Source organism: Oryctolagus cuniculus, chromosome 15 (assembly GCF_051225735.1).
Source record: "Oryctolagus cuniculus isolate XC-2025 breed Fujian yellow rabbit chromosome 15, ASM5122573v1, whole genome shotgun sequence".
NCBI lineage: Eukaryota > Metazoa > Chordata > Mammalia > Lagomorpha > Leporidae > Oryctolagus > Oryctolagus cuniculus.
In genome coordinates, this window is record NC_142881.1 from 88006843 (window position 1) to 88032761 (window position 25919).

Below are 25919 nucleotides of genomic sequence, written 5' to 3' on the forward strand. Positions count from 1 at the left end.
TTCTATCTGCTAGTTCATTTCCCAAATGGCCTCAATGGCTAGAGCCAAGCAGATCCAAAGTCAGGAGCCAGGAGCTTCTTCTAGGTCTCACACATGGGAGGAGGAGCCCAAGCACTTGAGCTATATTCCACTGCTTTCCCAGGCCACAAGCAGAGAGCTGGCTGGGAAGAGGAGCAGCCGGGACACAAACTGGTGCCCATAAAGGATGCCAGTGCTGCCGGCGGAGGCCCAACATACCAGGCCACAGTGCTGGCCCCAACAAATAAATCTTTAAAAAAATTAGTTTTTACTTCCTTGAGAGACAGAGAGAGGTTGAATTATGTATACTGATCAAGTGTTCACATGGAACCCAGGCACTCTGATGTGGGAAGTAGAGTCTTATGTCCTTGGCTAAACTCAAACTCTCCACCAGTTTTGAATGGAAAACAGCTTTTGAATGGAACATGTTGCTTACCTGGCTTTTTTTTTCCTACAGATTCCTGAAACTCATCTCTGCTCTCTCGTATTGCTTGATGGTTCTTTTATACTGCCTTGTAGCAACACTGCATACATAGAATGTAAGTCGCCCCTCTTCCATTGGTAGTCATCTGTGATCTCTTTGATTCAATAGTATAATTAAAGCTGCTATACACAATTTCTTTTGTTGCAAAAGAGAAGGTTTCATTCTTTTTTACTGCTTAGTAGTATTCCAAAGTGTATATAAACCACATTTTCGTTATCCAGTGGTGGGTTCATGGACATCTGGGCTTACTGCATATCTTGGCTATTGTGAATTGAGCTACAATAAATACAGGGTACAGAAAAATCTTTCTTTTTTTTTTTGAAAGATTTATTTATTTATTTGAAAGTCAGATTTACACAGAGAGAGGAGAGGCAGAGAGAGAGAGAGAGGGAGAGAGAGAGAGAGAGGCCTTCTGTCCATCAGTTCACTGCCCAAACGGCCGCAATGGCCGGAGCTGCCCATATCCGAAGCTAGGAGCCAGGAGCTTCTTATGGGTTTCCCACGCGGGTGCAGGGGCCCAAAGACTTGGGCCATCTTCTACTGCTTTCCCAGGCCACAGCAGAGAGCTGGATCAGAAATGGAGCAGCCAGGACTTGAACTGGCACCCATATGGGATGGTGGCGCTTCAGGCCAGGGTGTTAACCCAATGCGCCACAGTGATGGCCCCCAGAAAACTCTTTGATACACTGCTTTCATTTCATTTTGGACAGTTCCCAGGAGTGAGATGGCTGGCTGGGTCATAGGGTAGGTCTTTTCAGATTCTGGAGGAATCTCCACACTGTCTTCCATTATGGGTGTACTAGTTAACATTCCCACCAACACTGTATTAGGGTATTTTTTCCCTGCATCTTCCCAGCATTTGTTGTATTATGGTTTTGGATGATAGCCATTCTAAGTGAGATGAAACCTGATTGTGGTTTTTATTTGCATTTCTCTGTTGGCTAGTAATCCTGAGCACTTTTTCACATGTCTGTTGGCCCTTTGAATGACAGCTTTCGAAAGATGCCTGTTGGGGTGGCTCTGTGGTGTGGCAGGCAAAGCTGCTGCCTGCAGTGCCAGCATCCCATATGGGTGCTGGTTCATGTCCCGGCCGCTCCTCTTACAATCCAGTCCTTCACGATATCCTGGGAAAGTAGTAGAAGTATGTCCAAGTCCTTGAGCCCCTGCACCCATGTTGGAGACCCGGAGGAAGCTCCTGGCTCCTGGCTTCAGATCTGCTTCAGATCAACAGCTCTGGCTGTTGTGCCCATTTGGGGAGTGAACCAGCAGATGGAAGACACCTCTCTCTCTCTCTCTCTCTCTCTCTCCCCCTCCCTCTCTTCCTCTCTCCCTCTCTCTGCCTCTCCTTCTCTTTCTGTGTAACTCTTTCAAATAAATAAATATATCTTAAAAAAATAGATGCCTACTTAAGCCCTATGCCCATTTCTTAACTGGATAATTTCTTTTGTTGTTGTTTAGTTCCTTGAGGTCATTACAGATTCCAGATATTAATCCTTCATCAGTTGCACAGTTTGCAGCTATTTTCTCCTGTTCTGTCTGTTGCCGCTTCACTTTGTGGAGTGTTTCCTTTGCACTGCAGAAGCTCTTAGCTTGAAGCAATCCCATTTACATAGTTTTGCTTGTATTGCCTGTGCTTCCAAGAAGGCTTTGCCTATGCCAACCTCGTGCAAAGCTTCCCCAAAGTTTTTCTCTAATAATTGATGGTCTCAAGTCATGGGTTTAGATCCTTGGTTCATTTAGAGTTGACTTTTTCATAAGGTGTCAGGTCGGGGTCTTGTTTGGTCTTCCTGCCTGCAGAGGTCCAATTTCACCAGCACCACTTGTTGAAGAGACTGTCTCTTTGGGGATTGGTTTTAGCTCCTTTGTCAAAGGTTGTAGATGCATACATTGGTTTCTGAGATTTCTATTCTGTTGCGTTGGTCTACATGTCTATTTTTGTGCCAGTATCAGGCCGTTTTGATTATAACTGCCGTCTAGTATGTCTTCAAATCACAGATTTGAGGAGTTTTCACTTATACCTTTTTAAATAATATTTCTGTCCCTTTCCCTTTCTCATATTTTTCTTTACCATGTATAAATGTTCTTTAACATGTATAATACATGTTACTAACATGTATAATACATGTCACTAACATGTATAATACATTTACTAATGCTGTAAAATTGCACATCAGCTGTTCTTCATTCCTATTGGGATTTTTTTCTTTTTCTCCTCTGATTGCCTGTTTTCAAATGAACTGTTTTCCCAGTTCATACATTTTCTTTACTGTGATCTATTCCACTGTTGATATTCTCTGCTGCAGTTTTTCATTTTACTTATAGTGCTTTTCAATGACAGTATTTCTATATGTTTTATGATTTCAATTTCTCTGGTTAAATTTACTTTTGGGATAATCTTATGTTTTCCTGATATCAGTAAATGATTCTCTGTATTTCGTTTAAATTCCCAGAGCATATTAATCAATTATTTTGAATTCAATAACAGCTGGTTTGTAAACGTCCCTCTCTTTGGGGTCACCAGCTGGGAAATTATATTCTTTGGGTGGTGAAGTTTCTCCTCCCTTTGTGCCTTACAGGGACGTTGATACATTCGGAGGAGCAGGTGCCTCTTCCTGTCCTACATACTGGTCATGGTGGAAAAATCTGCTAAGATACAGGGGAAAGCCCCACTCAGGGTGTAGTGCAGCAGGGCTGGCACTGGTCAGGGCGCAGCACCCAGTTGCTAAGCAGCTCTATGAGTTCATGTCAGTGTTGAGCAAAAATGCGTGGGTCTTCAGGGACCAACACTGCGCCTGTCCCGAGTGCCTTTGAGAGTTGTGAGGTCTGGAGTCCCACTGCCTGCAAGGGTCCTGGCAGTGTTTCAGCTTTGCAGACCTCACTCAGCAATGGCACTGGTGTCTGATGAGTGGCACTCTTAGAGGAGCCACAGGGCTGAGCTATGTAACATGGGCACAGCTGAAGAAACCACATCTCTCTCTGAGGTTCAAGGACATAATGGTTCCGATGCCTAGGGCACACGTACTCACTCTTTCAATTTAGCAATGGTCTGAGTTGATAGAGCATCCTGTGAAGCAGCCAGGGAGGAGGGATGCGACCTCGAGAGTGTGCAGAGCTACAGTGGCTCAGGAGGCAGGGTCATCCAAATCTCTTTGCATCTGAACCAGCAGCTCAGACAAACAAACAGACAAACCTTGGATCCAGAGCCCAGGGAAATCCTACCCTCCATGGTGGAGGCTCTGGTGTTTGAGGTATGGGTGCAAGTTTGGAGTCAGGACCAGTGAAGGTACTAGCTGTCAGTGTCAGCTGAGCTGCACTCTGAAGTGTGGGAACACGTAGGGAGTCTAGGATTTGGGGCCATGATGTGAAGTATCTCTCTATGACCATGGCTCCCACGTATTGGTGTGGCACGATGCTGTTTAGCCACAGAATTGGAATATAAGTGTGAGCATTAGTGGAGAATCAAAGACTCAGGTCAGGGACATATGCGGGTTGGAAGTGGTAGCTTAGGCGCCAGAGTGATACAGCGGTGACTGCTTCTTGATGGGCATTGTCTGTGGCAACACTTCCTGCTCTGGATCTCCCATCAGGAATGACTGTTGGTTTCCTCCATGCGTAGGATGCCAGTGTCTTGTGCAGGGCAGTGCCCCAGTGGTTCCTGCCAGGTGACTGCTACTTACACCCTCAATCTTCTCTCTATGTTCTCGGCCATCTCGTGGCACCTCTGACAGGCAGTCTTACCAGAGGTCCTTCCGGGTGGAGATTCTCCATGAATTTTCCCTCTGTGTTGCTGCACATTCTTCCAGGGGCCTCAGGCAATATTGGTTTTTGATCCCTGTCTACTTTTTAGAAAGGAAACTTGGGAATGGCAAGGACCAATTTTTTTTTCTACTCTGCCATCTTGATCAGGAATGATCTTGGTATTCACGAGAAAAAGTTCAGCGGAACATACAAATTTTGGAATGTTTGTGTTATTATTCAAGTATATGTACATATAAAATTAATCATTTTACTTGTACAATTAATTGATATGTGTACATTTAGAGGTTAGGTAATCACCACTTCCATCTAATTCCAAAATATTTTCATCACTCCTGTAGGAAGTTCCATATACATTAAAGCATTTTCACCCCATCTCCTCTCCTCCAATTATTCCTATCCAAGTTTATACCCAAAATAATAAAAATATCAACTCATACAAAGACAAATCCACAAATATTCACAGCAGAGCTACTCACAAGAGAAAGAGCTGGAAACAATTAAAAAAAGATGTGTCTGTGTTTTTTAAAATACAGTATGATAACCATGTTTGTCCATGCTTTGAATCAATTTGATATTCTTAAAATTTATGAAATATTTAAATTAGTTCCTTACAAATATTCAAGAGGATACATGAAACCACAGCAGCCCATCATTGACATTCCAAATGCATCAAAAACATTTATGTATTAGATACTCTTCCTTAAAATTTTAAGTCTTATTAATTCAAATGTAATGAAAATACAAGAAGATATTTTATCTCAATATAAGGAAGATTATTCAAGCTTTCAGAATGGAAAAATAGAGCAATGATTCTATTATTAAACTAAAAATGAAAACCTGAATAAACTAACATATTTATAAATTAAAACATGTTTAGAAGATTATGCACATTGAAGGGAGATTCGATACAGATTATGCACCCTCCACTGAGGAGCTGTGGTTCTACTTCCCCCTGCACAGGGCACCCCTGAGAGCCTGGTGCACCTGCTTGTTGCGCAGGGTGTAGATGACAGGGTTCAGCACTGGGGTCAGCACCGTGTTCACCAGAGCAGCCTGTCTGTTGAAGTCCACCCTGCTCGTCTGCTTTGGCTTCACATAGATGAAAAGACAGCTGCCATACATGAGAGACAGGACGATGAGGTGAGACGAGCAGGTGGAGAAAGCTTTCTGCCGCTCCTTGGCTGACGGGAGCCTCACGATGGTGACTACGATGTTGCTGTATGCAATGACGGTGACAAGAAGAGTTGTAAAAAGAATCAAAAAAGCAATATCGAAGAATAACATTTCAACAGACCTGGTATCAGAACAGGACAGCTTAGCCAAAGGCCCAAAATCACAGAAGAAGTGGGGGATGACATTGGGGCCACAGAAGGACAACTGGGAAAGATGGACAACTGGGACCACCATGAAGAGGAATCCCGAAGTGAAGCAGGCAGTGACTAGGAGGGAGCTCACCCTGGGGCTCATGATGCTGGAGTAACGCAGAGGTCTGCAAATGGCCAGGTACCGATCCAGAGACAACACTGCCATAAGGAAGAAAATCATTGAACCCAGGGAAAGAGAGACAAAAGCTTGCATGAAGCAGGCAGCAAAGGAAATCACTTGCCTCCCTGACAGGAAGATGGCCAGCAGTTTAGGAATCACCGTGGTTATGAAGCAGCATTCCACAAAGGAGAAAGTGCTGAGGAAGAAGTACATGGGTGTGTGGAGGCGATGGTCAGCCCAGGTGATGGTGATGATGAGCGTGTTTCCCATGATGGAGGCCAGGTATGCCAGCAGGTGCACCAGGAACAGTATTTTCCCCAGGTGCTGGACAGCAGGGAAGCCCTCCAGGATGAACTCCTGGACCACACTCCTGTTATCTGTATCCCACATCATCATCTTTTCCGTTTCTTCTTCAACTCTCACTGGGCTATTGTGCAGTGTGAACAATGTAGAAAGGAGAATCCTTTTTCATTAAACCTAAAAAAAGTAGAAATTTATGTTTTTTATTAGAGAGAGAAAGGCCCACTGTCCACTGATTCACAACCCCAAATGCCCACACAACAGCCAGCTTGGGGTCTGTGCAAAGCAAAGAGCTTTGAACTCAGACCTCGCACATGGATACCAGGGACCCAAGCACATGAGCCATGTGTGTACATCATCTAGAACCTGGAATTGGGAGGAGGGCTTCAAACTGAAGTAGGATCTTCAATAGGGGAAGTAGGCACTCCAAAGAGCACCTTAACCTCTAGGCCAAATCACAGCTTCAACTATTTTGAAACATTAGATTTTATATATAACTTTTGACTGTTGCTAAATAAAAATAAGTTATTTTAATACCTGAACATAATTTGTGCAGCCAAAAGACCTAAGTTAGGACTGTGCTTGCAAGTAGCAATCTGCTTAAATGATGATGTTGGGGCCAGCACAGAGGCACCAGAGTTAACCTCTAGTTATGGTGCTAGCATTCCATGTCAGAGTGCTGGTTTGAGTCCTGACTACTCTGCTTCCAATCCAGCTTTCTGCTAATGCCTGGGGAAGTGTTGGCCCACGTGCTGGGGAACATGGCCAGCCATGTGGAAGACCTAGATGGAGCTCTTAGCTCCTGACTTCAGCCAAGTCCAGCCTGTCTGTTGTGGCCATTTAGGAGTAAATAAACAGAAGGATGATCTCTCTCTCTCTCTCTCTCTCTCTCTCTCTCTCTCTCTCTAGTTCCGTGTGTGTGTGTGTGTGTGTGTGTCTATCTCTGACATACTGACTTTCAATAATAAAAAGATTTGAAATAAAAACACTGGATTGTAATAGTTATTTTGCTCTATATTCTATAGCTACCCTAAAAAATAATCTGTATGCCAACCACGTTTCTGATCATGCCACATCTTACTGATAAGAAAATACTCATATTATACAGCCACACTTTCAATATTGCCAAAGGAAAATTATAACTGAAAAATATGTTCATGGAATTCTGTAATCCCACAAAACACATCCCTTCATGTCTTAGGACTAGTTTCCAAATTTGGGGATATAGTGTCATTGAAGGAAAACCATTCTAGGGCACCAACTGCAGCTCCCTTGAAGTGAGTGAGATGGGACAGCCGGATGTTAGAGTCTCAGCCCACCTCTTTTAACCCAAGGCTGACATCACGCTAAGCAGTCATCCAGGCCAGAAGTTTTACCTTTTGATTTTCCCATCCTTAGGTAAAGGATGGCCACAAGGGAGAAAAAGATCCATGGTGTGACTTGAGTCCTACAATTAATCTCTCATTCATTCTCCTTCCTACATTTATCCCACATAAAACAAATATTTCCTTTGCCCTTTACACCCACTAACATTTCTTGGGGGAGATTTTGTCCCGTTGGTCAACCTGTGCTCCTCTCAGATCCCTGAACTAGCTCTTTGATTTAGCCAAACCATTCACTATGGGGCGTCTGTTTAAGAGGAACAGACTCCACCTCAGTTTACCACAAATGAATGACTGACTCAGTGCCACGTGGGCCACTTAGTGTCACCAGAGCTCTATCTGCAGATCTTTGCAGATGATGAAATATCAAGAATGTTGGGCTAGGAAGTTGGAAAGGTAAGAAAAGACACACTTGCGCCTGAAATGTCCCTGATTGTCGCAGAGAAAACTTCATCGCATGCCTCAGGTCTGCTAATCATCCATCTTCAATGACTACACAAATTTCCAAACTAGGAGGAGGCAAAGTGACACTCAGTGGAACACTTTACACTGGGAGACAGAAGGGAGCACAGCCTTTCTCGGTGTCTGGAAATTGGAATCAGTCCATGTGCACTCCCAAAGTGTCTTCATAGCCTCCCTTCTGATCCCAGGCCCCAGATCCCCAACCTGCTCCTAATCCTGAACCAGCCAGCTCCAGCAAGAAATGCTGTTTTCTGGAAAAATACTTCAGTGCAGCAAAGATACAGAAATGTTCTCCTCACTTAACCTGGTGTCTTGGCCATGGATCTTCTGTCTCCAAAATGAGTTCCAAGCATTAGGTTTCCCACTAATTGCACTCTCCAGACAGGGGAGGATACACATGCCCTTGCAAGAATAAATATATGGAATTGTCCCATCATATGACTGACATTGGACTGTCTCTTGACACCAGTCAGGAGCCACCAGGGCCAGTGGGCAGCAGCCACATCAGGAGCCATCTGGAGACCAGTGTGCCTCTTGGATCCCTGGTGGCTGCTAATTGGGTACTGTTGGAAATGGAAAATAGTTACAAAAGCATCACAGTTACTTTTTAATTATGTTGCAAAGATAATGAAATGGACACATAGAAGTCTGAGTTGTCTCTCATAAAAATAGTTAAGAGTAGAGTATCTATAATACTCAGGATTTATGATTTTATGATTTCCCAAATTGCCTTTTCTTACTAAGGGGTGGGGGATTTAGATCCTTTCCTACCTCTGCCAGAGCAGTGCAAGTTCAGATAAACCCCAGGGTGTAAATAGGAACCAGAGTCTCAGGGCCAGTGTTGTGGCTTGGTGGGTAAAAGTGCTGCCTGTGATGCTACATCCCATATGGGCACGGGTTCGAGTCCCAGCTACCCTACTTCTAATCTACCTCCCTGCTGATCGCCTGGGAAAAGCAGCAAAAGATGGCCCCAGTGTTTGGACCAACTACATTGGAGACTCGGATGAAGCTCCTGGCTTTGATCTGCCCTGCCCCAGTTATTGTAGCCATCTGGGGAGTTAACCAATGGATGGAGAATTGGCTAATCTCTCTCTCTCTCTCTCTCTCTCTCTCTCTCTCTCTCTCCTCTCCCTTCTCTCCCCCCCCCCCTTTCTCTTTTTCTTCCTCTCTGGAATTCTAATGTTCAAATTCACAAATAAATCATTAACAAGTTTAAAAAATTAGTTTTCATTTATTTAAGAGACAGCAAGGAATTGATTATTTTATACTGATCAAGTGTCTACATAGAATTCAGGCACTTGGATGTGGGAAGTGAAGTCTTAACTCCTTGGCAAACCTCAAACCTCCTCACCTTTTTTAAAAAAAGATTTATTTATTTGAAAGACAGAGTTACAGAGAGAAGTAGAGACAGAGAGTGATGTATTTCATCTGCTGGTTCACTCCCCAGATGGCTGCAATGGCTGGAGCTGGGCCAATTCGAAGCCAGGAGTCAGGAGCTTCTTCCGGGTATCCCACATGGGTGCAGGGGCCAAAGGATTTGGGCCATCTTCTACTGCTTTCCCAGGTCATAACAGAGAGCTGGATCGGAAGAGGAGCAGCTGAGACTAGAACCGATGCCCATATGGGATGCCGGCACTTCAGGCCAGGGCTTTAACCCACTGCACCACAGTGCCAGCTCCTCCTCACCTGTTTTAAATGGAACGCAGTTCCTGTTTCTTCTCTGGCATTTTTAATCAACACGTTTCTGAGACTCCTCTATGGTCTCCCATGTTGCATTCTTGTTCTTTTCTACAGCAAAGGATATCACACCCTTCCCTCTTTCCACTGATGGACATCTGTGACCTCTCAGATTCAATGATATTATCATCAAAGCTGCTAGAAATAAGCTCGCATGTGTCTTTGGGGGAACAGAGTCACTCCCTCCCCTTGGTGTGTGTCTTGGAGTGAAAGAACTAAATTACAGAGGAGAGTTCTTGCTGTAGTTTGAACTTCATTTGACTCCCCAACTCAGGGTGCCGGGAGAATGGACACTTGGCTCAGCTCTGGTGTCTGACATGGGAACCCAGTGTCAGGCCCACACGTCTGTGGGGTCTTTGCCCCCTGGAAGGCAGTGTTAATGTATAAAATAGCAGTGTTTTTCATTTTTACTAGTTGCATGACTCATATATTACTTCTCCAGTGACTGTCATTCCTTATTCAGGTCAGCAATTTCATGTCACATCAGTCGCCTTCTACCCAACAAACCCCCTTCACCACCTTTTGGACTTTAGTTTTGCTGCAAGAGAATTTCTTCAGCTCTTCATCTTACTTGTACCTGAAAATTCTGTACACGACTTTCACCTTTGAAGGATACTCTCAGCACATGTGCTGGTTTGAGGTCCTTTTAGAACTTGGGAGTTGTCATCACATGATCTTCTGATTCCCATAGTTCCTGGTGAGAATCAACATCCTTCTTATGCTTATCACTCTAAATGTAATATGTATTTCATCCCGGATGTCCTGGGCTTTGTCCATCATAAGACACTAACAGAATATTTTTCTCTTCCCCTCTGATTCTGTGTTTCCGGTAACCTGTTGCCTGCTCACAGAATCATTTTCTCCAGTGACCTAGTCTGATGCTAACACCTCTGTTGCATTTTGGTTTTCTTTCCTTCACTGTTCTCTGCAAACACAGAATTTCTGTGTGCTTTACGACTTCAATCTCCCTGAGAAATTTATTTTGGGTGTCAGTTTATGTTTTCCTGATGTCTATAAATTGTTTCTCTGTATTTTCTTAAAATCTCCTGAGTTTCCTTGAACAATTATCTTGAATTCTGAATCAGCTAGTTTGTAAATGTCCACCTCTCTGGGGTTTCTGACTGGGAAATTATATTTGTTGGGTCTGAAGTTTCTCTTCACTCTGTCTTACAAGGACGTCTGTGTGTGTGCAGGAGCATGCACCTCTGCCCTTCTTTGCACACTGGAGAGAAATCTACTAAGATAGAGGGGACTGGAAGGGCACCCTCAGGATGGAGTGCAGCAGTGCTGGCCCTGGTCAGGGTGCAGCAGTGTAGTCTCCAAGCAGCTCTGTGCACACTCATGTTGCGTTGACAAAAATGCAAGAGTCCTAAAGGCCCAACACTGTGTCCATCCTAAGTGACACTGAGAGCTGGTGAGGTCTCGAGGATCACTGACTGCGAGGGTCCACCCAACCTCTTTTTCTCCCACTCGGGAAACTGTGGTTTAAGGGGATCCCTACTGGCACTGTTCCTGCCTTGTGGACCCACTCGTGGTGGTGGCACCACTGATGTCTGATGAGTGGCAGTCTTAGAGGAACCACAGAGACAGCACAGAGACGAGGCATACAGCATGGGAATCCCTGAAAGAACCCTGTGTCTCGGAATTGGGGAGGTAACAATACCAACGCCCACGGCACAGGTCCACGAACTTCCACGTTAGAATGGTATGTGAGGTGCAGGTGCTTACGAAGGGAAACGTGCAGAACTACAATGGCTCTGCAACAAGCTTTCCATTGCAACTGGGCCAGTTCCCCAAGCCGTTGCCCAGAGAAACCTTGGCCCAGTGCCAAGAGCAATCCTGCCCACTACGGTGGAGGCTCTAGTGCTTGAGGAATGGGTGCATGCAGCACGTCTCTCAGTCAGGAGCGGAGTGTGCACTTGCTGTCACCGTCAGCTCAGCTGCAGTCTGACGCGAGGTAACATGCAGAAGCCTCAAGGTGTGGCTCTCTCCGCATGGCAAAGCTTCAGATCAGGAGGTGCTCTCCATGCTGTGTAGACACAGAGTTGGGGCCTCCGACGAGCATTCGTGGAGAAGCAGAGACACAAGGTCAGAGACACGGGCAGGCTGGAAGAAGTAACAGCTCGGGTGCTAGAGGGAGACAACCGTGCTTCCTTCCCGAGGGGCAGGTGCATGCAGCAACATCTCTCTCTGGGATCCCAGCAGGAAGGACTGCTGCTTCTGTCAGTGGCAGGAGATGCTGGTGTCCTGTGCAGGACGTGTGGCTCACAGCTTCAACTTTTTGTCTCTGTTCTTGGCCATCTCCTGGGCGGACACTCACTGTGACTTGGTCACCTGTGTTGCTGCAGTTTCCTCAGTAAGTGTTCAAACCTTCCCAGGGCTGGTTTGGCTTTTGGATGTGCGTCTGTAGTTGGGAAAGGGAATTGGAAAAGGTGACAGCCGATTGCTCCACCATCCTGGTCAAGAATCATGATTGCTTTTTCTTATAAATAATTCAAGCAGATAGAAAACTTTCAGTGTTTCTGTGTTTATATTGAAGTAAATGCAAATATAAACAATCATTTTAGATTGTGCAATTCAGAAACATGTGTACCTTCAGAGGTTACATAATAACAATTTCTAATTCAAAACTCCCATAGGAAGTCTCACACCCATGAAAGCATTTCTCCCCATTTCCACTCCTTCCATGATTACTACCATAGCTTATACCCAAATAAAGGAAACAGGAACTCAAGAAATTACATATCCAAACACGTTAATAATAGCTAAAGGTGGAAGCAATCAAAGATAATATAATCTTTAAGCTTTGTATTTTATACTTGTAGAAAAAGCATAGTGAAAATATTATGCATTTGCTCAATTTTTTAAAGTAGATTACCAAACAAGTCTAGAGCCTGCTAATACTAACCGATAGAATAAAAAAAGGGGAGAGCGATCCAACATGGGAAGCGAGATACACAGCAGACTCATAGAATGGCAGATGTCCTAAAGGCCTCAGAATCAGCCCTAAAGGCATTTGGATCCGGCTGAAAAGCCCATGAGAGAATTTCAGGCATGGAAAGCCAAGACACTCTGGCAAAAAAAAAAAAAAAAAACCCCTAAATGAAAGATCTCTGTGAGTGAGATCCCAGTGGAAAGAACAGGTCTTCAAAGAAGGTACCTTTCTCTGAGGGGAGGAGAGAACTTCCACTTTGACTATGACCTTGTCTAAATAAGATAAGAGTTGGTGAACTCAAAAGGCTTCCATAGCCTTGGAAACTCATGACTGGAGCATAGGGAGATTACTGATGCCATAAACCGGAGTGTCGATTTGTAAAGTCAACAACAGGAGTCACTGCGTACTTACTCCTCATGTAGGATCTCTGTCCTTAATGTGCTGTACATTGTGATTTAATGCTATAACTAGTACTCAAACAGTATTTTTCACTTTGTGTTTCTATGTGGGCGCAAACTGTTGAAATCTTTACTTAATGTATGCTAAACTGATCTTCTGTATATAAAGAGAATAGAAAATGAATCTTGATGTGAATGGAAGGGGAGAGAGAGCGGCAAAGGGGAGGGTTGCAGGTGGGAGGGAAGTCATTGCAGGGGCGGAAGCCAATGTAATCCATAAGGTGTACTTTGGAAATCTATATTCATTAAATAAAAGTTAAAAAAAATAAAAACAAAAAAATAAAGATTACCAAAGATAATCCACTCTCTGAGACCAATAACTTTTTCAAATTTCAGAGACAAAAAAAAAGCAATGACAATGCAGTTCTTTTGTCAGTCCAGTAAAATTATTAGCGAAGTAACACCTGAACCACATGTGGGAAGCAGAATCTTTAGCAAGATCCCCCATTTCTTGATGTAGGTTCTTATTGCTTTAACTATCCTCTTCACATTGCTTTTGCTGTATCCCATAAGTTTTGATATGTTGTGTTGTCATCTTCATTTGTTTCGAGGAATTTTTAAATTTCTCTTTTGATTTCTTCTATGAAGTCAAACAGAGCATGTTGTTCAGTCTCCATGTGTTTATATATTTTCTAGAGGTTCTACTGTTGTTAATTTCCAGCTTCATTCTTCATAACTCTGAAAACAGATCTACCCTTTGACCCAGCCATCTTGCTCCTGGAAATTTACCCAAACGAAATGAAATCAGTGTATGAAAGAGTTAGCTGTACCACCACATTTATAGCAGCTCAATTCAGAATAGCTAAGATATAGAATCAACCCAGCTGTGCATCAACTGATGATTGGATGAAGAAAATGTGGCCTGTGTATACAAAATGGAACACCATTCAAGCATAAGAAAGAATTTATTTTGCAACAAAAATGGAAAGTAGAGATAATTTTTCTTGGTAAAATAAACCAGTCCCCAATAGAGAAACATCATATGTTTTCTCTGAAATGTGTTAGTTAATATATAAAATAAAAAATGTATAAGAATGAAACTGACATATGATTTAGCTATTGTGTATAGCCCTTGTCTATACTCCTGTGGAAGAGTGGCTTTTCTACTTCATACTTGTTGGCTAATTGGTCCTCCTCTGGCCTCCCCATAGGCAGCTTTCTGACCAGCTCATTGTAGGTATCTCTCCAAGGGGTTTCCCACACTCACACATGAATGTATATTTACTCCCTCACTTTTAAACAAATCCTTCTCTCATTTGTGTGTCTTATTTATGCCTCTACTTTGCATTCTCATCTCTGTGGGGGCAAGCACTTGGAATAAAAATGAAGACACTGCTCAGTGTAGGAGCTGCTTCCTCGGGGTCGTGCAGAAGTCCCCAGGAGGCTGAGCTTCAGACAAACCTAGCGGACAGTTCCATCGTAAGAAAGCGCTCATGTGCAGTGCTGGACAACCACATCTGCTGATTCTAAGGCAGCAAAATGAAGGATTCTGATGGGCTTCATGGTCGGATTAGGCTCTCATAGACTGAGTGCAAGCATTGCAGGGTAAGGGGCAGCACACGGGAGCACATCAAGGCAGAGCACCTCAGCACCAAACCACCAGTGGGTTCAGACCCAGGTGTACAGGCATTTAGTCTGCCAAAGGCATAAGGTCTTCTCAGCCCCAGAAAAGGATAACACAAGGGGCTGTCTCCACTTGTTCTTGAATGTGGCATAGAGCTACCTACAGGAGGCCATTTCTTCAAGAGCCCAGGCTGCTTCTTCATCCCAGGGATTTGTAGAGAATGCCAGGGACTCACTCTGGTTGGGCAGCTGAGATGCCATGATGCAGCTGTGTTCCTGGCCTGTAGGGTGGAGCCCTCTCATGAGAATGGCCATGAACTCACCCAGCTGCTGGAGGAAGACCAAGGCCTAGCCCTGCCTTGTCAAATGTCTTCTTGCTCACCTTTGATGGAAGTAAGCCCTCCACCCCCCTTTCCAAGAGAAAAGGTCTCCTTAGATCCATTCAAAATATAAAATAAAATCACAATCTACTCTGTGCAATAGAGTCTACACTTCCCCAGGCTTACAGAGCTGCCCTTTCTCTGGAATAAACAACTGAACCTGCCAGACTATTCCAGAAGAAGTCTACTTCTGAGAAGGTGGCTCAGGCCTCCTGCCCCTGTAGATTTCATATCAGAAGGACATGACCTATAGTGTCAGATGGACAGCTTTGTAGTTCAGGCCTCAGTTGGTGCAGAAGCCTCCATGGAGAGGACCCGGATCCTGTCCCCACCAGCCAGAGCCATGATAGTGTAGTTGCAATGATGACAAACCAACCCACCATTTACAGGAGGTCGCTTGAGTCAGGAAGACCAAAGGAGCAAGGGCTTATGATTGGGGAGTTAAAGGAACATGTGTTTCCTTGGTTTGTAGGCATCAAAGACAGAAAGCTGAGGAATGGGTGACATGGGAAAAAAGAAGTTCTATCATTCCTGGCTCTTAAAGACTTGATCCTGGGACGTCATGGTCAGCCAGCCCAGAACGTGCAACCGGCAGAGTGCCTGGGGGTTAAGGGTGGGTCCAGGACTAAATCACAGGATTAATGTTGAGAGAGAACATAACCGGGAAGCAACAGCTGCTCTGAGTGCCCAGCAGAGGGTGCCAGTCAGTGCCCGTTCCTGCAAAATCCACCACAAGAACAAAGTCTTCATTATCAGGTCAGCTGGAGGGGTTTATGCCGGAGAAGGCAAACACCGAAGGAGACAGCAGTCCAGCAGTGAGGAATGTGTGCCAGCACACAGGGAGAAAGACAAGCTGCTTGCTCCCCCAGGACTCAGAGGGACAAAAGTGGCAGAGCCCGACAGCCACTAGAGGGAGGAGTGACTTGAAGAGCAAAGGGGACCTGTCTGAGTTTGGAGAACAAGAAAACAGATGGCTCTGGTGAGCTGGGACAGCATTCAGGACTACAGAAAGGTGAGCCTCCCACCTCTGCCAGGGAGTCCCTAAGTGAGGTTCCTGGGTGAGGATGGTGTCGTGTCTCAGTCTGGAGATTCCTGAGCTAAGCAGCACCCCCCTTCTGCATCAGAGACCACCGCAGTGGCTTCTCATTTACTTACTCCAATGGCCTCTCCCCACTGGGTGATTTTTAGAGCCAAGTCCACAGCTGTCCAAAGCCCCACCTGGGTGGTCCCGTACAATTCAACCTCTTTTACTCAATCTAGCCACTCTCCAAGAGCCAGCCCTGGGCAGGGACTGTGACATGGCCATCCTCGTCCCCAGGGGTCACTCACCAAGAATAGCATCCTAAACTCAGCTCTTGGCTTCCCTTTCTTAGATTCCCTCACTCCGGGTTGGCAGCATCTCGAGGTGGACATACTGTCCTCGTACTTAGAAGAAAACTAGGGCTCAAGTGAGCCGAATGCTACTGAGAGAGTCTGGATTTGAACCCCGATCTCCTCCCTCCCTCCCAGTTCAGGGCTCTTTCCACACTCACACTTCTTCCCTGGGCTTCTACAACTCCATGACACACACCTGACAAACAGCACTCTCATGCCTTCTCTTTTTATCGTCACCATCGTGGTGCAAGTCACTGTGGGTCCATGTCACTGCATCAGCACCTCTCTAAGAATGCACAGCAAGTGTTATATTTTTATTTTGTCAAATTTGTAACGGTCTCCTGAACTCTCGGTACTGTGTAAGTGCTTTTTAAAAATCTGTTACAAATGTAGAAAATGCAGAAATTATAAGAAACTAAGACAAGTCATATAATAAGAACCCTTTTTGTTATGTTGAAAATATACTAGTGGGGCTGGTGCTGTGGCACAGTAGGTTAATCCTCCTCCTGTGGCGCCGGCACCCCATATGGGCACTGGTTCAATACCTGGCTGCTCCACTTCCAATCCAGCTCTATGCTATGGCCTGGAAAAGCAGTGGAAAGTGACCCAAGTACTTGGGCCCCTGCACCCATGTGGGAGACCTGAAAGAAGCTCCTGGCTCCTGGTTTCGGATCAGCACAGCTCTGGCTGTTATGGCTATCTGGGGAGTGAATCAGTGGATAAAAGACCATTCTCTCTGTCTCTCCCTCTCATTTTCTATAACTCTACTTCTCAAATAAATAAATAAAATATTTTTAAAAAGAAAATATACTAGTGATCATTCTGAGTCATTGGTGGACATTTTCAAACCTTTGCTTGTTGGAGAGTCTCCAATAAACATTGAGACTTTCAATATCTTATTGAAGGATCATAATGCTATTAGAAGACATTGTAACTGGCCTGTAACTTCTATGTTCCTAAACCACTGTCAGCCACAATTCAACAAATTCTTGAAGTTCATACCCAAAATCAACGTGCTTCTGATGGATGATAATGAGAATGCTGAATGAAGAAGAATCAGAGCCAACACATCAAACTCAACCTTCAACTGCAATAGCACACAATTTGTGTTTTTATTCTGTCAAATGATACAGCCTAACATTCACATCTTGCTCCTACCATTCCTAATGGGTCGGGATAAAGAGAATGGACTTCCCAATACAATTTCCCAACGGTGTAGAACACAGGCTCAAGACTTGTTTTCATGCGAGACGGAGGATTTGTCTACCCAGTTTTATTCAGAAACAATGGAAGGCTAGTATTGCCTTCTTTCAGTGCTATGTGACTTCTTATAGCCAAATCATAGCAGTGGTCCCCACTCCAGACCAATGCAGTAGATCAGATCCTTGTGGTCTGAGAGCAAATTCAAGGAAGGGTGAGAAGACATGGGCATCTCTCATCAGGTAATGAAAGGTGGAGTTTCTACAGTCAAAGCAATGTGGTAAAGTCCAACAGGGTCAAGAGAAACCAACTGAGTTAAGATGGTAGCCATAGAAGGTTCCTTAGGGAAGAATAGTCTCATTAAAACATTTCCTCTAGGGGCCGGTGCCATGGCTCACTTGGTTAAACCTCCTCCTGCAGCGCAGGCATCCCATATGGGTGCTAGATTCTAGTCCTGGTTGGGGTGCTGGATTCTGTCCCGGCTGCTCCTCTTCTAGTCCAGCTCTCTGCTGTGGCCTGGGAGGGCAGTGGAGGATGGCCCAAGTGCTTGGGCCCCTGCACCCACATGGGAGACTGGGAGGAAGCACCTGGCTCCTGGCTTTGGATCAGCATAGCTCCGGCTATGGCGGCCATTTGGGGGATGAACCAATGGAAGGAAGACTTTCTCCCTTTCTCTCCTCCCCCTTCTCTAACTCTGTCAAATAAAATTAAAAAAAAGAACATTTCCACCAGTCCAAACATCCTGCCTCACTCAATCTTTGTAGCCCACACACCTAAATTCTAGGCGTCCTTTCAGGATTTACACCCTGAACGTTGTGCATACGTTTGCACATGACTGTGTGTCTAGAACACAAGGAACACGTTGCTTCTCTATCTGTTTGGCACTAGCATCATCTTGGGGTCTGACTACGGAACCCCACTTCTCAGAGGTCTGGGGGCTGTCTCCCAGTCCCAATCCTCACATCAGCTAGCCCCAGGACCCCAGAATTCTGAGCTTATCCATGCAGGCATTCTACTGGGGTGGAAAAGACAGGTTTTATTCACTCTCTAGTCCATAAATCTGCCCATCAGAACCCCTCACAGGAAGGTCAATACCCAATGAAATGATAATTTCCAAGGAAAACGCCTTCTAAAAGCAAAACTTAGTTTCTGAAGAATGGGAAAAGCTTCCTGAGAGCTGTTTTGACTTCATTGTTTCTCAGAGAATAGATGAGGGGGTTGAGGGTAGGACTCAGCATGGTATAGAGCACGCCAGCCACCTTGCTCTTCTCTGCACTGTAGCTGGAGACAGGGCTTATGTAGGCGTAGAAGACAGCGGCGTAATACATGCACACTACAGTGAGGTGGGAAGAGCAGGTGGAGAAAGCTTTCTTCTTCCCCTCCGAGGTCCGCATCTTCAGGATGCTGGCGATGATGGAGCCATAGGACATGACAGTCATCAGGAAGTTCAACATGCCATAAAAGGCGTCAGCCAGGACAACCATGACGCTGTTCACATAGGTGGAGCTACAGGAGAGACGTAGCAGGGGAGGGACCTCGCAGAAGAAATGGGTGATGACATTGGGGCCACAGAAACTCAATCGCAGCATCAGTCCTGTGTGGATGGCCGTGTTGAAGGCACAGAGCACCCACACGCCCGTGGCCAGTACACCACAGCACGTCTTGCTCATCATGGTGTTGTAATGCAGGGGGTGGCAGATGGCTGCGTACCTGTCATAGGCCATGACCGTGAGGAGGAGCAGCTCTGAGGACGCAGACCACGTGAGGAAGTAGAGCTGAGCCATGCAGCCCCCGTAGGAGATGGAGCTCCTCTCTGACAACAGATCTGCCAGCGCCTTGGGCATGATGGAGGAAGTGCAGATCACGTCCATGGTGGCCAAGTTAAACAGGAAAAAGTACATGGGAGTGTGGAGGCCAGGGTTGAAGGTGATGGCCAAGATGATTAGGACATTGCCTGTGAGCGCCACAGTGTAGAGAGAGAGGAAACAGCTGAAAAAGAGCACCCGGTATTCGGGGTGCTCTGAGAAACCCTGCAGGATAAACTCGGTCACCAGCGTCTCATTACTCATAGTCTGCAGGCTGGGAGGGGGTTCTGTGTCTGTCAGGTGAATCTCCACACACAGCTTCACGTCATTCAGGGCTAGAGAGAGAGGGAGGAGAGGTATCCCAAGGAAGGCTGCTAGCTTGTTACGTCCATACCTGACACCACGGCCTGGGCAACATTACGCAGGTGCACTAGGATGTAGTAATTAGGACAGACACACCAGTTTACAGTAGGCAAGGGTCAGGAGCATTCAGGTCATGAAAAGTAAATGCAGATGGCCTGCTAAATTCATGAAGCATCACTGAACCCCAGTCAAAGAAACAAGTGATCCACTCTTCACCATCCGTGACTTGGCGAGGTTAGATAAGCATGGCAGTGACTACCGTTAGCAAGGGTGCCTGTTCCACTGGAACCAGCCCTCTCCCTTCTGCCATGTATCCTGAGGAAGTAATTCAAAACACAGTGTCAGAGCAGTGCTACTGGTAATCATGCATTTTCTCATGTTCTCTACCTTTTTTTGAGGAATTTATTAATTCATCCCAGTCTCAGGGTCACAAAATTGCATATAATAGTGAAATTTTAAAATCAACCTATACCCTTAAAAGTCAGTTTACTAATATAATATAATGCTGAGTACTTGTCATACTGGTACTCTGGGAGTGTTTTACTGATGCTTTTCTTAAGATAGAACTAGAGGTTGTGTTGTGGCTCAGCAGGTTAAGCTGCCTCTTAGGACGCCTGCATCCCATATCAGAGCGCCAGTTACAGTGCTGACTCCTACACTCTGTTCCAGCTTCCTGCTAATGCACTTGATGACCCACCTGCTTCAGTTTCTGCCACCTACATGGGAGACCCCAATGGAGTTGCTGGCTCCTGGCTTTGGTGTGGTCCAGCCCTGGCTGTTATGGACATTTCCGGTAGTGAACCAGAAAACGTAAGATAACTCTCTCCCTCTGCTTTCTCTCCGTCACTCCCTCTCTCTGCCACTCTGCCTTGCAAATAAAACTAAATAGATCTTTAAAAAATAAATCCAATAACAGAGAATGAAAAAGATTAAATGTAATATGCACAATCCGATCTCATTTTTGGTTTAAAACAAAGAAGGAGGCTTGTGCATGTACTAGTAGAAAAAACAACTGGTGAGTGATAGACCAGAGTTTGAACAGTGTGGATAGCTTGTGGTATTTTCATCCCATTGCTTCCAAGACAGGACAATCAGGAACTCTAACAGTTGTTCCATGACCTCCAAACTCCACATGCTGCCCAAACCAATGCTCCCAGCCACAGTTGCCAGGAGCCCCACCTCTCCAGGCTCTCTCCCCATGCATCTCAACCCTCAAACCAAGAACTCCGGGTTTGCCCAGCACTCCCAGCATGGCCAATGCACCAAGGTCACACCAGGCTTTCCTGGTTCTGTTCTTGCAACCCCCTCAGCCAGGAATGCCTTTCCCAAGAACCAGATCCACCATCAGCCAACCTTGTCTCTGCACATCCTTCCCCTGGGCACGGAAAGGACTCCTACTTCTTTGTGTCCATCTGTGTTCTCTACTCGTCTGTCCTGGAACCCATCGCACATCACGTTGTGATCAGGCTACCCAGCTGTCCCTTCTAAGGTTGCTGCGTATGCCCCGTTTATCTCAGCACACCCCTTCCTAGCACCCAGCCCTATGCCTAGCACCCAACCGCACTGCAATGATGTTATAGAACAGTCTAGTGTGAAAAAGAGCAGAAAGGTTTCTCTTCTGAAGACAATGCACCTACTTCACTATTTGAGATAAAAATCAGCATGGGATCACACTTGCATTCTCCATCTTTTCAACTCCTTATTCAATAAAAGAGCTAACCAAGGTGCCCATTTCTAAACAAAAATTCTATCTTTGTCAAACCTCAAGAAACGGATTTACCACTAACACATTGAAAGATTTACACAACATGAGGAAACATCACCTGCACTCTAGTACATCACTATTCTAGCAGGTGAAGGCTGCTCTCTGTCCTTAAAAGCTGAGAGCAGAGTTAGGGCGGGGTGGTTCAGAGCTGGTGATAGCGATGGACATGGTTCTGGCAGCAAGGTGTCAGAATAGCTCCGAGACTTGGCTGGAGAAAATCAACAATGTGTGTGTTAGGCCGTTTCATTTTCGTTTGGGAAGAAAAGATTTGGACAATCACTTTTGCTCGGTTTCAATGGGGCCATCTGAGAAAACAGCTCTAACTTCACCTACTCCTTACCACAGCCCAGTAGGTGGCTCCTGTTTAACTCCAGGCTGAAAAAAAAAACAAAATTGGACTTACCCCAGACATCCCCGGATAAGGTTTCCTGCCTGCTAATGTCCTCCCTAGGATTCTCACTCTTCTGCAATCCATAGTGGTGCACAATGCTGGCCAGGATCACAGAGCTGCCGCTGCACCCAGAGACCAGTAGGGGGCCAGACCTGCCCTAAGCCACTGCTGGGGCACCAAGACAGCTTTTCACAAAGGAAACCTTAATGCCAACCTCTCTCTAAACACGTCCAGAACCAAGAGAGAAAAAATCTGTTGCATTAATGGAGGCTGTGAACAGGTGCTGAGCAGAGAGAAGTTTCAACAAACCCACTCACATTTAGGGACATATTACCCACTCCCTGGGACTTCCAGGGCAGGTGGACAGTCCCCTGGTCTGGTCGGTGAATAAGGAAATCAAAGAAGCAAAGAGTCTTTCTGTGACAATGACCAAGGACCCTCTGTGGAACCTCAATAGCTACTTCTCCTTCAGGAAAACAAAGACCTTTCTCCCCCGAGGTTCTTGGGGCACTGGCTTTCATTCTCATCAAGCACCACAAGAGTATCACCAAGAACAGGAGTGAAAAGGACTTCAGGTGGCAATGACCAAGCTGAAGCACACACGACTCCAGGCGGCACGGTGGCTCCCACAGGCAAGGTGACAGGGTATTTAACCCACGGTTGTTCCCCACACTTGAACTCTTCAGTGTCCAAGCTCCCGAGAGAATGAAGTGCATCTGGAGGGTTGTTGCAATCTCGTGGAAGAAATGGCAATGGCTGTCCTCAGAAATCCCCAGAATCAAAAACCTTTCACCTCCCTGAGTTTTTCCTGAAGATAGATGGAACTTTATCAGAATACATTTTTGCTTTCAGTGAGATATTGTTAGATCCACTTTGTTGTTGATGGTTTCACAGATGGAGAATCTGCACTGCCATGAATAGCTGAGAACTTGTCTACTCCCATTGTTTTAATCTCTAAAGGAGTTGAAGGATTTTCACAGATACAAAATAATTCAATGTCCTATCATATATGAAAGTAGATGTTCCTACTGCAAAGATTTCACAAACAGAAAACTAAGCATCAGAACGTGCCAAAACTTCATATGCTCTGAAAGACATTTTGAAGATGACTTTGTTCTTTTTTTTTTTTTTTTGGAAAATCACAAAAGAATCTAAGTGGCTTGCCAGAGTCACACAGAGGAGCAGAGACAAAGCTAGTGTTGTGTCTCACATGTTTGGAATTCCACTCCCAGGATTCTTGGCTGTATGATATTTTAGATGCCTACCTAAATCTACCTCCATCCAATGTCCAAAAAAAAAAAAGCCACCAAAAAATCAACCAAGAGCTGATTTGAGCATTTTTATGGCTGAGGTGTGGAATGCAAACCCGGAGTCTCAGCAGGCTCTGGCATCTGCCAGAGCTATTTCCTTGACTGACCAGTCATGACACACAAGCAGAAAGACGCAACTGACCCTGTGCAGTTCAAGGAAACCCAACAGTTAGCGACTGATCCAGATTAGGAAGACTCGGAGTTTTAAACAGAAGATTCCCCTGTTTTTAAATCCCCACTGCAATGAGCCATCCTCGGAACACACATAATTACCTTGACAAAGCGATCTCACCCTCCTGGAGCTGAGTTTACCTGTGACCCTTTCTCTTTCTCTCTCTCTCTCTCTCTCTCTTTCTCTCTCTCTCTCTCTCTCTCTCTCTCTCTCTCTCTCCCTCTCAGTGGCGGTTGAGGTTGGGAACCCAGTGACACTCTGCAAAGCCTGTGGCAGTCAGTCTAGACAGAAGGTTCTTTGCCTGTATTTAAACCACTCTCTCCTTGAACATCCAACTGATGTTTCGCCAAGTTTGTCCATGCCTGCGGGAGACACTTGGGAGAGTGGCTCACAGCCATTACTCTAAGTGGACCCTGAAGGAGCAATTAAATTAACTGCCTCTTTGCTGAGGACGTGGCTGTCCCTGGTGCTCACACAAAGGCCAGTTCAGAATCCTGATTCTAGCACATGGTAAAGAGCACAGGCTCAAGTCAGGGGCAGCAGGACCCACCCATGTCACAGCTCAGAATCTGGAACAGGGACCCACCCAGTGCCAAGTGTTCATAACAATGTGGGCACTCTGGGCACCGAAGGAGAAGGTCAGGCCAGCAGCTGACATCTCTGCTCTGCCCTCCACGGAAGACGAGAGGCACAAAGCCAACAGTCCCCCTCCTCTGCAGATTCCACCCAGCTAACAGAGCTGGCCGGCACTGTCTATCACTCACACCTTGGCTCCTGGTCTCCTTGCTACTTCCCTGTCCCATCTCCACCGTCTCCCGCCAGATCTTAGTCCCTTCTTCAGTCAAACCACCCCTGATTCCCAGAGGGCAAAGAGCCTTGTCTGTCACCTCCAGGGATTCCCCCACCAGGCCCCGGTGGCCATGCCACGGGCTGCAGGACCTTGAAAACCTGAAAGCTGATGGTTTTGTCACTGTGGGCTGCTCTCTCAACCACCCCAGGACACAATTATCACAATGAAAAGGCTTACCACACACACACAAACACACACACACACAATCTCAAAACGTCTGTGGAAAATTATGAGAACACCATACATGGATTTCCAAATTATTTTGTGCCAAAATAAACATATTTTAATTCTATTTTTCCACTATAGGATTATTCTGTATTAGCAGGCAGAGACTAGGCTACACATATACCACCCATCACCCTAGAGACGTGCCCAAATATAGCTAGCACCTTTTGCACGCAATTATTAAGCAACTGGTTAGTTTGATAGGAGAGTAAAGTAGGTTTGTTACCAAAAGGTACTTCAAGTATTTGCTAAGCAGCATGATATTCTTGGAATGAGAATTGTTATTTTTCATTAATGGCTTTGAAACCTGACTCTGTTACTTAAATAGCAATGTGGATTTGTATATGACTTATAATTGCATTTGTTTTTCAAAATATGCAATGAGAATAATAATACCTACCTTCAGGATTTCCTTTGGACTAAATAAAATGACATGCATGAATCCATTTTCCAAGCTGTCCGTTACCATTATGGATGGGTCACCATAATGGAACTATTGAAATAATTACAAAGAAGACTTCTGACTTGGCACTTTTAGGCCAAAGTAGGTTACCGATTCTTCAACAAAATCAAAGGTATACCAACTAGGAATTCTTTCTGTGACATTAATGTTATGTTACCATTCAGAAGTAAATGTATGTTAGACTAAAGCCTACACTATTATAACAAAATATGTTGGCTTAACTCCTTCCCTTTCACCCAACAGTTTAAAGGTTTGCATGAGGGTTAGGGTAGTTTCCAGACTTGGTGTGAAAGTTTTGCACTATGAACTCGTTAGGCAAACCCAGGTTCTTTTTACAAACAATAAAAGTCATTCAAGGGGTGGCAGTGTGGGAAAGAGACAAGAGAGCTGCCATCCACTGGTTCACTCGCCAAACGCCGGCAACAGCTGGAGCATGGCCATACCAGTGCCAGGGGCTGAGAACACAGCACAGGTCTTCAATGAGGATGGCAGGAACCCAATTAGATGAGCCATCACACTGCCTCCCCGGGTCCACATTAGCAGGAAGCAGGAACCCAAGCCAGGAAGCAAACCCAGGCACACCAATGTAAGATGCAAGCATCTAGACCATTAGGGTAAACAGCTTCTTCAAGTCAATGGCTCTTTGTTATTCCCCTTGACACAAGGAAGCTGCTGCCACCTCTACATTTCACCTCATGGGAAGGGAAGAAGCAGAAAGCTCAAAGAACATGATTTGTCTCAAGCAAGTGAGACAGATATTCCACACAGAGCTTATGCTCACAGTGTTGGCAGAATTTTACATCACATTGCATCACCTCACTAGAAAGAACCTGGGAAATGTCATCAAGGAAGGAAGACACAAGCACATGAAAAAGGGGGAATAAATTTGGGGGAGGGAGCAAAAAAATAATAATTGCCACAATATCCAAACAGAAATTAGAGGCAGGAGATTTAGACAAGGAGACTGGAGGTGAAAGTGAATTTTATATGCTACTCCCATGAATAGATACTCAAGAAAGAAATGAAAAATGAGTATTT

General features: G+C 45.2%; 2 protein-coding genes across 3 annotated transcripts; both read right to left on the reverse strand.

Annotated features, from left to right (window-relative positions):
* Positions 1–5203: 5203 nt before the first annotated feature.
* Positions 5204–6043, reverse strand: LOC149122163 (olfactory receptor 6E1-like). The gene has a single exon (XM_089313763.1). It carries the CDS (start codon positions 6014–6016, stop codon positions 5204–5206), a length of 813 nt encoding a protein of 270 aa, XP_089169889.1. The 5' UTR covers positions 6017–6043.
* Positions 6044–18679: 12636 nt separating this feature from the next.
* LOC100349619 (olfactory receptor 13A1) lies at positions 18680–25322 on the reverse strand. Of its 2 annotated transcripts, XM_089313764.1 has the most exons (2): positions 25306–25322; positions 18680–19601 (listed from the first exon to the last, which is right to left on the reverse strand). In XM_089313764.1, exons 1-2 carry the CDS (start codon positions 25320–25322, stop codon positions 18680–18682), a joined length of 939 nt encoding a protein of 312 aa, XP_089169890.1. The 2 variants fall into 2 exon arrangements, with proteins under 2 accessions (XP_089169890.1, XP_089169891.1); XM_089313765.1 differs by lacking the exon at positions 25306–25322 and having other exon boundaries at positions 18680–19660.
* Between the last annotated feature and the right edge of the window lie 597 nt (positions 25323–25919).

Bases quoted from the DNA above. Each gene is read 5' to 3' on its own strand.
- LOC149122163 (XM_089313763.1), bottom strand. From the start codon at position 6,016: ATGGGAAACACGCTCATCATCACCATCACCTGGGCTGACCATCGCCTC.